Consider the following 12,309-nt stretch of genomic DNA (forward strand, 5'->3'; position numbering starts at 1 on the left):
CAATTAGTAGAGCTTGAGACTGTGGCCTCCACCATATGCTTAGGAGGAACAGGCTCTGTTGTGTAAATCTCTTACTAATTTAAATTTAATGAAAGAAACACCAAGCTGAGGAAATCTGTCTTTTATGCATGTTTACTTAATGAATTCAGCAACAGATTTTTGGTTAAACAGTGATGACAATGTATAGGTTTTTTTATTAAGATGTAATATTAAGGTGGAGGTTTAAAAGTGCAACATGATTAAATAGCACAATAACCATTTCAAAATGTTGCCTATATAAGCTGTATCTTAATTTTCAAAGATGCATAGACAGTATGTTTGTAAACAAGATAAGTAGATACAAATTTTGACTGTGAATCTTACATAAATGTACTTTTTTTTTTTTTAAGGGAAATGGGAACAAATATGACACTTTAGGAGATGGTTGCTCAGCCCAGATTCACAATGCAGTCTTGGATCAAACAAAGCTAGATTTACAGTTGCTTAACTATCTTGATCAAAATTGGAAAAGTGAGTACCATATAAAAAGTAATCTACCAGATATCAGCTTCACAACATTTTACTGCATCACCGAGTTGGATAAGACTGAATTGGATATTGCTGTCCACGTGACCTACACAGCTGGGCAGATGGTCATAGCAATTCACAGTCCATATTGGATGGTAAATAAAACTGGTCGAATGTTGCAGTACAAAGCTGATGGTATTCATCGCAAGCATCCTCCGGATTACAAAAAGCCGCTGCTTTTTTCTTTCCAGCCCAAAAACTTCCTCCAAAACAACAAGGTATTATAGTTAATAAAATCTGATAACTGCGTATTGTACTCTCCTATCTTGCTAAATAAAAGTGTTTTTACACTTTGAAAGTGATCTATAATAATACTGTGTTATGCTCAGTGAAGGGAATAAACTAATGTATCTGTGTCTAAAGACAGAATAAGAGAGCACGTTGTCAGATATGTTTGAAATGTGAAATCTACATTATCAACTGTATTGTTAAGAAAGATGTTCATGTTTGAGAGAAATGGAATAGAGGAAATTCTTTCTTTAAAAAACACTTATTAGTGAATTTTATTTAAGTTGCTTCAATAAATGTCCTTATTCTAAATATGACTAAGTATCTGTGTAAGAAATGTACAGCTGTGGTTCTTGAAAAGTGAACACTTGCAGTGGTGGTTGTTAGTTTGGGTCTGAGGTGATAGTAAGCTAAGGTTAAGTTGCAATTTATCTTTCAAGATTGCAATGTAATATTTTTAATGCTGAGTATTACTGCTGGAGGATTATGTTGTGTAAATGTAACATATGGGAACATTTTAGAATAGCAGTGAGAGTGGTGAAATCAGAGAAATGACAAAGCTATGTTGATGTGACTCTGTGTACTTTGAGATTTAAATTGCGATAAGGTTTGGCCTGGATCCCAATGTTGTTGCTTTCCCTGGAGTGTCTTAGACTTAAAATGATTGCTCCACAAAGCCTTAATTAAGGGTGGCAGAAAATACCTGTGTGTGAGTCAAAAGTGGCAATAGTCATATCTTGAATTTTTTAATGGAAACATCAGTATTTCAAGTATGCTTTTATATAGGTTTATGTATACATATATTCTGTTTATGATTTTAAATGTTGTTAGTGTCTGTAAATTGAAAATTAACTCAGGGTGTGTCTTTGTAGGTGCAGCTTATGGTAACTGACAGTGAACTGTCTGATCAGTTTTCATTGGACACTGTTGGAAGTCATGGTTCTGTGAAATGCAAGAGTCATAAAAAGGAGTATCAAGTAAGTTAAACATCTTTCAAAGTCTTAGGAAATATAAATGAAGTAAGAAAAGAACAACATACTTCTAACTGTGTCTGTCAATTCACAGGTTGGAGTCACCATAAACAACAGCAGCTTTAATATTACTAGAATTGTAACTTTCACTCCATTTTTTATGATCTCAAATAGAAGCAAATACACTTTGGAAGTGTCTGAAGAAGGCAAGGAAAAGTGGATTCCTATTGTTTTGCAACAGGTAAGCTTAAAAAGGAAGTTATTCCTAGTTGTTTCTCTAAGGGGGGAAAAAAAGATTTAGACACTTACAGATAGAAAATATGAGCCATGCACAGTGTCTGATGACAGTGTCTGAACATATTGTGCTTTTTCAACAGATTATCTGTGTTCTGTTATCTTCTTAACGTTGCGTTACGACAAGTTGTAAACCTGTCTTGCGTGATAATTGGCAATGTTTTCTCTGTTACCTGCATCACATATACTAATGTGAGGAAAAAGACGTGTATTGTTACTGTAATATCTCTTTCTGTAGTAGTGCTGATATTGCTGTTCAGTTTTTCCAGTGGTGCCTGATAGTGTGGTTTGGCTGACCTGGCAGATAGATGTCATGCCATTTTCCCACAGGAAGAAGATTCCTCGTGTAGCTTCAGATAGCTCCAAACTGTTCTTCTGGGACTAGTGTCTCTGCTGTTCTGTGGTTTTTTTGTTTTTTTTGTTTTTTTAATTATTATGTTATTTATTTATTATTTTTTCTACTGCTTAATGCATCATCTCCAGATGGGCATCCCTGGCCCTCAGGCCAAGTGGTACAGAAATGGCTTTGCCCATGCTGCCTAGGGCTAGTGTGCTGCAGAGTGGACTTTTTGCACTTGGCTTATGGTACTGCAGCATAACTCCATCCTGATACAGTTATGGTGTTTTGAATTCTTTCTGTGTGTGTATGTGAGTGCATTTTAAGTTCATGTGTCTGAACCATCATATTGTGGCCTACCTTCAGATCAGGTAGGAGAAGCAAAGCCTGTTTGGGGTAGTGTTGGAGCTCTGTGAAAGCTAAAACTGGTCCACACTACCTTTGGGGAAGAGTTATAAAGTGAACTCCCTCTGCTCCATACGGGTCTTGAAGAGAACAGGTCCGAAACAGTGCAAGAGTTTGTTCTAACAAATAGTATGGTTGTAGAAGGCCCTGTGCTGCACTTCATAAGTCTCTTTATTTAGGACTGTAGGTATACCTAATGGTTATCAAAAAAAATGCTTGCAGACTATAATAATCCTAAAGTATATGTATATTAAATGGCATGTAAACATATCTCTCAGTTACATTTTTGGTACCCTAAATACATGCTCCTTAAATATGCATTTTATCTGTACTGATTATGGAAGAGAAATTATGACCAGATGCATAATGATTAAATCAGAATCCTTCAGATAAATTGTTATGATTTATTGGTGCTGTGGGCTATCTGCTTCAGTAACTTTTCCATGATAATGGTCAGAATGAACTCTTCCATTCCTTCCAAAAGAGTTGTAAGATTTTTTTTGGGATTGTAGTAGTCTGGCTGGATCAAAATTAACTCCTTATTAGCTTCATGAAGCTTCATATGAATCATTATCTGCCTCTGATTATTTTAAAATCCCTGACTGATGTTAGTTATTATTGTTAATGGAACAAGCATCTGTTTTTATTATGAATGGTATTAAATTCTTTATATTAATGATATTTAATGGGAATAAAGAAATACAAGAGTTTGTATTTTCATACTGTAGATATTTGCCTTTCATTGTTTGCCTTTTTGACCAGAACCTGGTATGAAATGTCAAATATAAGAGTTCTATTATTTCAATTTATGAAATTTCATGCTACTTTGAGTTTTTGCTGTCATTGTTATGTAGAGGTTTTTTTGTGGAGCTGTACGCAGTGGTGTTCAGGGTTTTTTTTTAAATATTTAAGTCAGTGTAGGCTCCTATAATAGTTATTATTCTTTTCAAAAATATTTCTTTAATTTTATTCAAGAATAGACTGTATGCCATAAGCTTGCACACTTGTCTCATTTTCTAGTGTTCTTATGTTCCTCTGACTGTTTGAACCTACATAGTTTTGTTGGTTCCATAAAGGCATGGTTCCTTAGCCGGTTCATTAATAAGGCTCTTAAATGACAATGACTCATGTAGTCTCATAGGCCATTTCACATCTAACCTCTTACCCTGGGAAAATATAGTCATATTGTTAGTATTCCTTGTGTTTCTTTTTTTATACTTGATGTGGCGTTGTCTAATACAAGACTTAGTAGAATAAACTGTATTATTTTGCAGGGACATTTAAAATTTTTTGCCAAAACTATTCAAAGGCAATAGTTTTGAAAGTTCAAATATATAGTTACAGTATGTAGCACTTTTGTGTTGACTCTTTTATTGATATACTTACAGAATTTTGTAGATTATCCCCAAAGCATCATTGTTTCTCAAGTGTTTCATAATTGTATTAATTTATCTCAGTCTCCTTTCATTTATCAGGTATCAAAGGATGACTTTGTAGATTTTAGGATCACTCCTTATATCTTTTGAAAGATTAAATATGACAGTTTACTGAATGTGTTAGTAGTAGCAGAGGTTAACAGGGAGGGGTCTGTATTCCCTCTTAAAATTCTTCCAGACCCCACTCCCCAAATTATGTGCCTTTCCACAATGTGTCTTTTTTTTCCATTTGACAAGCAATTTCTGAAATTCTGTGTTGTGACAGTTAATTCTCCTAAAGTTGTTCATCTGTGTGGATTGCTCAGTCCAGTATGTTTTTAATCTCGTCTACATCTGAGTAGGGTCCAGACACTCTTAGTCTAGTTATGTGTATCTAGCAGAGATTTCCAGGAGCAAGTCTGATGCTATTCTTGAGATGTGGAACTGTACTAGCTAGCTAAACTAGACTTTTGAATTAGTGCCTCAGATTTTTTGAATATTTCTTACTATATTCTTTAAGATTAGATTGATCTTCAAAAAACCCCCCAAAATTGTTAAGTTAATTAATTGTAATTAATTGTTGTTAATCCTTGTTACGGCTGATTCATTTGGCTTCCTCCTCCCTCCCCACCCCCCAATTCAATTTTTGTCATGTTAAGTTAAGCAGAGTCCTTCCTGCCATTTTCCTCTTTTATGACTGTTCTTTCTTAGTGACAGTCAGTCTGTCTTATCAGGAAAAAAATGAATCCTTATGTAGAGCCCCTCTCCTCGTGGACATGTTCCCTGTCTGGAATGCAGTCATCTGGCAGAAACACTACTTTCTCTTTTTTAGAAAAATCCAGTTTTCTGCAAAGATTGCAATCAACAGTTGATGGATAGTGATCAGTATGAAAAGGCTTGTCAGGGACAGTGCTTCGAATTAGGTGTAACACAAGACAGCCAACCAGCACACATCCTTAAAAAAAGAAAAAGAATCTTGATCAAGACTATATATAAGTTCACTGCTAAATATAAAGTTACTAGTACAAATACAGCTTGAAGCATAAATACAGCATCTGGTGAAGCATTTTGCAAGCATATTGCAAAAGATTTGGAAACATCATTTTGTGACACATTCTGTGACTAAAGACAATTGCAAAAAATTATTTTTCTGTTTTCTGTAGTTGTTTCTGTTACTTCTTGTTTAGCCAATCCTTTTTACTTGTTTTGCTTTTGATTTCAAACTTTAATTTATTGTTGGCTGGTTCTCTTTTCGTTTCCTTTGAGCTCTCTTAGTTTCCATGTTGAGACTTACTTGCTGTATTTTATGCTAGTTTACAAAACAGTTTCAATTTCCTTTGTCTGCAGGATACATGTTGATTTAGATAACACCTTCAATCTTGCTGTTTAACTATATATTTTTTCCCTTGTCTTCCTGCTTCCTGTGGTGTGAGAAACAATGGGAGAGGGAACTTAGTGGCATGGTAAGTTGGTGAACTAGTCTTTCACCATTGAAGATTTAATTCTAGGGTCAGACATAACTGAATATAAAAATCTCATTTCTTAATCTGTGTTGGAGAGATGCTCCTGAAGTTTTGAGTGTTGCAGATAAGCAGTTTGAAATACAGGAAAAATGATTTATCTAGACAGTCTTTGGCTCTTGCTGGTCTTTTCATTATAAGTATAAACCACCACAGTCTTTAAAAGAATGCAGTGTGTGTTTGTGAACACAGCTGAGAGTTATTGCTAATCTTAGCTCATTTCTGTGGTAGGACTTCAGTTACAGTTAAAATTTCTGTCCTCTTTCCCTCCCTGCCCTTCTCTCATCCATTTAGTATGTAAACTGTTTGAAGAGAGATTTTCTGTGGAATTTTATCATCTTTAACTCAAAATGGCTGTGATTCAGTTGTGGATGTGAATAGCAGAATGTCCTCTGTGATTTAGTTACCTAAGTCTTCAGTATTAAAAAAAAAAAAAAAAAAAAAAAAAAAAAAAAAAAAAGGAACAGCTGGTGTGCTAGTGTCCTGCTTACTGCAGTTACTTAACATAGTATTTATGCTAATATGCTTTTTTGTTATTGAAGATAAGATTCGTTTGTAATTTATACTTTTTTGGCAAGAGATCTCTTATTGAAAAAACAAAGCTTTGTCCATTGAATTTTCTCATTGACAAGCTGGGCCATTTTGGTGTTTTAGCTCTGCTGAACTCTATACAGTGGATTTTACATACAGTGGATTTTACATACAGTCTTACGTCTTTCACTTTTAGGTCTGTATCTTCTCTGTTCCTTCACTGTAGTCTGAATTTTTCTGACTTTCTACTTCTTTTGTTCAGCTAAGTAATTATTTTTAGCTATTCTAACAGAGTGTGTGATCCAGCTTACTTCAGTTTTGGTTAAAATTTAAATAAATGAACTTTAAATGCCATTTAACATCTAGCTTGTTTTTCACTTAATTTAAACTATCTATTTTTTTCTAGTGCATTCCTTTTTGGCCTGAAAGTGATGGCAACAAATTACTTGTTAGAGTTGAAAATTCTGATCTTCCCCCAAAGAAGATAAATTTTGATAAGCAAGAAAACTGTCTCTTACTGCATCTGGACAACAAGGTAAATGGTTGGTTTCAGAAATTAGGTAAAGCAGCATAAATATGTATTTCATTTCACTCTCCAAATCTTTCTCCCTTTCCATACAATCAAGTATTGCAAAGTTGTAGGTGAGGGAAATATTATATATATGCATGTATAGTATTTTCATTCGATCTGTCCTCCTCTGTCTCCCCACAGTATAATTTAATTTACACTTGTATGTGTGTACACAAATATATGTAGGCATTTCATTTTAAGTGCCCCTCTGAGAAGTAAACCTATCCAATCTGAAACACAGACCGTTTTGTCAGTGTTCTCTATCTAAGACTGAAAGTAGTTACATTAGTTTTAAGGTAACACTAAGTTACTCTAAAAAGTAACCATGACTTCACTAAATTTACTTCTATGTGGTACATAGTCTCATCTAGCAGGCAGTTTTTAAATATGTGAATTTTCAAAGGTATAATGTTTTGAAGGATGTTATTGATGACTATGAATGATCCAAGGAAAATTCCTCTACTAACAATCTAAAGTTTGAGAGTACAGAACTCCTTCCTAATTTTAACCAATGAATGCAATGTCTGTTTCCTGAAATAACGGTATGATTGGAAAATATGTTTAAGGTATGTTAAAACAGGTTGATTTTGATGATTTTAGCTTATGGGTGTAAAAGTTTTCAAAAATACCATGAATACATAAAATTACTATTTTAGAAATTCATACCACTGTTATTTACTTTGTAATTTTTATATCTGATAGCTTGGAGGAATTATAGTGGATGTTAACCTGACTGAGCATTCTACGGTAATTACCTTTTCTAATTACCATGATGGTGCAGCTCCATTTCTGTTAATTAACCATACTAAAGAAGAAATTATTGAGTATGGACAGAGGTATGTATGTAGAGTTTTAGCATGGATATCTGCATGAAGACGTGAACTGTATTTCATGTATTTTAAGTGTGTTTGCTGATATTAAGTATTATTGCAGTATAACTTAAGTGGTGGTAAAGTTCAGGCTTGACTGCTATTATGCAACCAGTCTGTTGGTTGTGCTTTTAATCTATCCTTGCAAGCTTATGTATAAAGTATATGCATTTGCAAAATGCCTGAATTACATACTGAATTAACAAAACAGACACATCAGCATTCCTTGCTTTATTTAACTATATGCAAAAGTGCTGTGCAGGGAGCTATCAAAATGTTACTGTGTAGAATACTCTCATCTCCTTACATGGGAACTTGTTTTTTTAGTCTATCAATCATCTGCGAGAAGTGTATATCTGTGAGTTCTGTGTCCAAAATTCTTTTTCCTTTTCAACTGCCTAAGCAAAAAAAATGGAGGGGAAAAGCTTATGTCTTAAGAATTGGTGTCTAAATTTGCCAGAGCACCCAAAAGCCTCTTATTTTATAAATTGAACAGGATGGATTATTAACAAAGCAGTGTTATGTAGTACCAGGGACCTGTTTCTACAAATGAAGAAGCTGTTTTATGCACAACAGTACTAATGGTCTTATTTTATATTGATTTTGTGTCCATGCCCTTTACCTTCTCTCGTAACATCCCTGCATTGGATGTGCTTTGCTGTTCTGGAAATATGCATGTGCTGTTTTGTGCAGAATAAGTAACAGAGGAGTTCTAAATATATTTATTGTTCTGTCAAATCTAGTTCAGATTTAGTTGGAGCAATGGATTCAAAAGTTATGGGAGAGATGAGGGAATGGAGAGAAAGACAGATAGTTATTTAAGTTTTATTAAACCAGATGAAAACTAAGAATATTTTAACAAATGTGAATTATCTGCAACCAGTAAAAATTGGGTTCTGTCTTGGTTTTGTTCAAGTGCCTGATGTGTGTGAGGCAAGGGTTTGAAGAAAGATGGACAAGCCATTAAAACTCAAATTCTTTTATTCACATTAATCTGCACAGAGCCTCTTTTGAGGCATGTTGCAGAGACTGGAGCCAAGCCTCCTATTAGTGTGACTTAGGCTGAGAGCAGCATAGCTGGATCAGTCCTACCTTGTACCACCTGACTGCAGCTATCCTGATTCTGGTCTCACTCTGTAATGTCTTCATAATGCTTTGCTACAGTGTGCAGATACTGTGCTTACTCTAGAACTGTGCAGCATGCAGTGCTGAGCAGTGTAAGTATATCTACAACATCTTTAGCTGGTGTCTTTGTAAATGCCAAGCAGACTCTTCGATTTTTCCTTTCAGGCAATCAGAGCAGTGTCATTTAGAAATTGGTGCTTGAAAAACTGAAGAACTTCTAGTCCAATTAGGCTTGCAGCTGTATGCATCTCTTAAAATAAAGAATATATTCAACTTCTTGCTTTGTTATTTGAAAAGATTAGCAATTTTTAGCTGTTTTTTGAGCATCCCCAGTGCAAATATGTATAGATCAGCTTTTGTAATTAACTATGCACAGCATTGGCTACCTTTGGAGAGTTTAGAAGATAGTCTGCCAGTTTTTCTTACCTGTATCAAGATGGAGTAGTGTTTAAAATCTGTCTGTCTGGAAATATCCACTGTATCCAGATACTAAACACTACATTGTTTTCCCCTCAGCAAATCACACAGAAGAAACCTTCCCTAAACAATGGATTGTGAGCACATTTTCCCCCCTCTACTAATATTTATGTTAGAGAGCAAAACCTGAATTTCCTTTTCAGTTTATAAGCTCCGCTTCCTGTTTTTTTCACTGTTTAAGTTTCCCTATTAATTACAAGCAGGGAAGAAAATGAATATTTAAAAATTTACTGATATGCTGTATTTCTAAAAGTATAACTATATAACATTTTTTATTACTGCTCTGAAAATGGTTTTGTGCATGTGTTACATAAACAATGTTGCTTTAAGTTTTAATTTTCATTAGAATTTATTATGTAAGTGTTCTTGGTTCTTCAGCTGAAATGTTAGACTCTGCAAAGTCATTGATATGAAAATAAAATGCCAATGAATATTTTGTATTACTTTTGTTTTAGCTCCCTCTGTGAGTTGGAAGACTGTCTTCAGCCAAATAAGGCTGTGTTGTATACTTGGGGTGACCCAACAGGGTCTAGAAAATTGAAATGGAAGTGTGGAAAGAGAACTGAGGAAATTACACCAAAGGAAGTATGTTTATTTTGTAGAGCTCCTTTTAATGCTGGCTGTTTTTTCTCCTCTTATGCATCCAATGGAGGTGGTTACTCCCCTCCCCCCCAATACTTTGTTAACGATTTAAGTGCTTTTTTTTGCCACAGGCAATGCAATACAGATTCGTTCAAATGTCAGTAAAGATGACTGTTACATAGATACATTTTCAAAAGCCAGGAATATTTGTTTGCCTAGTGACATTTATGCTGCCTCTACTTCCTTTTTACTTAACCGTACGTGGAATTAGTTTGAAAAGAAAAGACTGCACTTTTTTGTGGCCTTTGATATACAAGACTACATGAGTAGCTAAAATTGCATGTTTTGTTAGTGTTGGCAGTACAGGAAAGCTTTCACCTTCAGAACTTGGTCTTGTTTTGGACCTACTTAAATTCAATGGTAGTTGTTGAGGTGAAAACAAAAACCCTAAATCACTTGCATCTGGCCTGTTAGTTTGCTTTTCAAGGTTCATCTTCTACTACAGTTTTGTCTACTCTTTGAGAAATGATATGATACAAACTGAGGTGCTGTAGAATAAGTGGGTACAGAGTATGCTGACCTGTGCAGCCTTGTCTTAGTGATCTTAAGATCATTGTAGCTAATGTCATTCTATCATGACTGCTATTTAAAGAAATTCCTTAGTTCTCCTTTACTTTAAAAGGAAAATCCATAGATATTTTGTTTGGCATTAGTCACTTTTTTATAAGTTTTTGATTCTTTATCTGAAGTAAAGGTAAATCAAAAGTCCTAGAAACTTCAGGTTTTTTTCCTGTAATTTCTGTAATACTTTCCTGTGATGAAGAGCCAAATTAAGTTACTGAGCTGTTTGTGATGTGATGAGCTTGCAAAAAAGCACTGTGTCACTTAAGAGAGAAGAGAAGGGATAGCAGTCTCCTTCTCTTACTCCACCCATCATCTCATCATGTCCAGCTACATGTTTTTGTCTACCCACATGTGCCGGTCTTGGTGCTTATCAGAATCTTCTGTGTGCTAATGCATCTCACAAAAATGGCAGAAAACAATATAATCAAAAATGAGGGTTTTTTTGTTTATTTGGGAGTCTTTTAGTTGGGTGGTTGTTGTGTGGGGTGTTTTTGTTGTTTTGTTTTGTTTTTTTTCTCCTGAACTGATTCAGTGAAGGATCTGATGAAAGTTAGAGGCTTCTGGGAGCAGGCAATGTGGAGAATTTCCCTTTCGGTGTCAGTGAGCAATTAGCTTGCACATGACATTTTAGCCTTTAGTGAGCCATTAAATTAGTTGCACATGAAAGTGCCCTCACAGTCTAAACAGTGAAGACTGAGACAGTTGTTAAAAGGCTTTTTGTATTAAAGCTGAAGGTAAAATATCAAAAGTTTCATTTACTTTCAAATATATGCAAATATTTTAAAATTGTATACTTGCATGTAATTATTGCCATAAAAACCTGTAACATGGCAATGTCCAGGAAAAAGTTGTGACTTTTTTCTAAAAGTAGTATGTTAGATAAAATAGAGATATATTTTTCAAATCTTACTTTAATGATGTTAATAGAATTTTGAGGGTGTTGTTGGGGATATTTTAGATTTGCTTAACTTATGAAAAAAGGCCCCATATTTTGGTTTTCATCTGTAACTGAGATCAGTAGATGTTCTGTATGTATGAAATTCCATATGTAACAAGTGCAATCACCAACCTCATAGGTGAGGGTCTAACACAGAGCAGTAACAATACCGCTTGCTGGAGCTTGTGCCAAAAAGCATTATCTTCAGTTCAAAAGTGTATGTATGTGACTGCTGTAAAACTTCAAGATTAAAATTTTTATAATTTTCCTATGCCTTTAAAACATTGTCTTCTGTTTGTGTTCACGTTGCTAATACTTTTCCATTTGTTTGCTGGGGTAGAGTGAATAGATGTGTAAAAATTTTTCTTCTCTTGTTTGTAGGACAGAATGGAAATACTCAGCTTGGACAGTAGAAAGATGGTCTATTTAGTGTCATTTTTTGAAGGTTTGCAGCGTATTGTCCTAATCACTGAAGATCAGAATGTATTTAAACTGACGTATGAAAGTGTAAAAGCAGAACTAGCAGAACAAGAAATTGTTCTGTCTTTACAAGATGTTGGAATTTCATTGGTTAATAATTACACAAAACAGGAGGTGTCCTACATTGGAATTACAAGGTAACTTATTCACTGTGCAACAGTCTAAAATGTTTAAATTCTGGTATTTTCACTAACTGAATTTTGTTTTGGGGAGAAGGGGAGGAGGAAAAAGAAATCTAGTCAAGGGTATTTAGAATTAAATCATTATATGTTTTCCTATTGTAATGAAAATGCATGCATTCTATATTTAGACGGATATTCTCTTGCAGTATATTAAGCATAACTATGTGCAGCAAACTTTCCCAGTCCACTGAAGG

At 34.6% G+C, this 12,309-nt stretch overlaps 1 protein-coding gene across 1 annotated transcript in view; it reads left to right on the forward strand.

The window, feature by feature from the left end:
• The window catches only part of VPS13A (vacuolar protein sorting 13 homolog A), a 124,575-nt gene that overhangs the window by 77,859 nt on the left and 34,407 nt on the right, over positions 1–12,309 (forward strand). The window contains exons 48-55 of the mRNA XM_067315406.1: positions 390–785; positions 1,668–1,772; positions 1,861–2,006; positions 5,641–5,680; positions 6,675–6,803; positions 7,542–7,675; positions 9,766–9,895; positions 11,835–12,070. Of these exons, the coding sequence (XP_067171507.1) occupies positions 390–785; positions 1,668–1,772; positions 1,861–2,006; positions 5,641–5,680; positions 6,675–6,803; positions 7,542–7,675; positions 9,766–9,895; positions 11,835–12,070 (1,316 nt within the window). The remainder of the gene's footprint in view (positions 1–389; positions 786–1,667; positions 1,773–1,860; positions 2,007–5,640; positions 5,681–6,674; positions 6,804–7,541; positions 7,676–9,765; positions 9,896–11,834; positions 12,071–12,309) is intronic.

The sequence above is a fragment of the Apteryx mantelli genome, chromosome Z, assembly GCF_036417845.1.
Source record: "Apteryx mantelli isolate bAptMan1 chromosome Z, bAptMan1.hap1, whole genome shotgun sequence".
NCBI lineage: Eukaryota > Metazoa > Chordata > Aves > Apterygiformes > Apterygidae > Apteryx > Apteryx mantelli.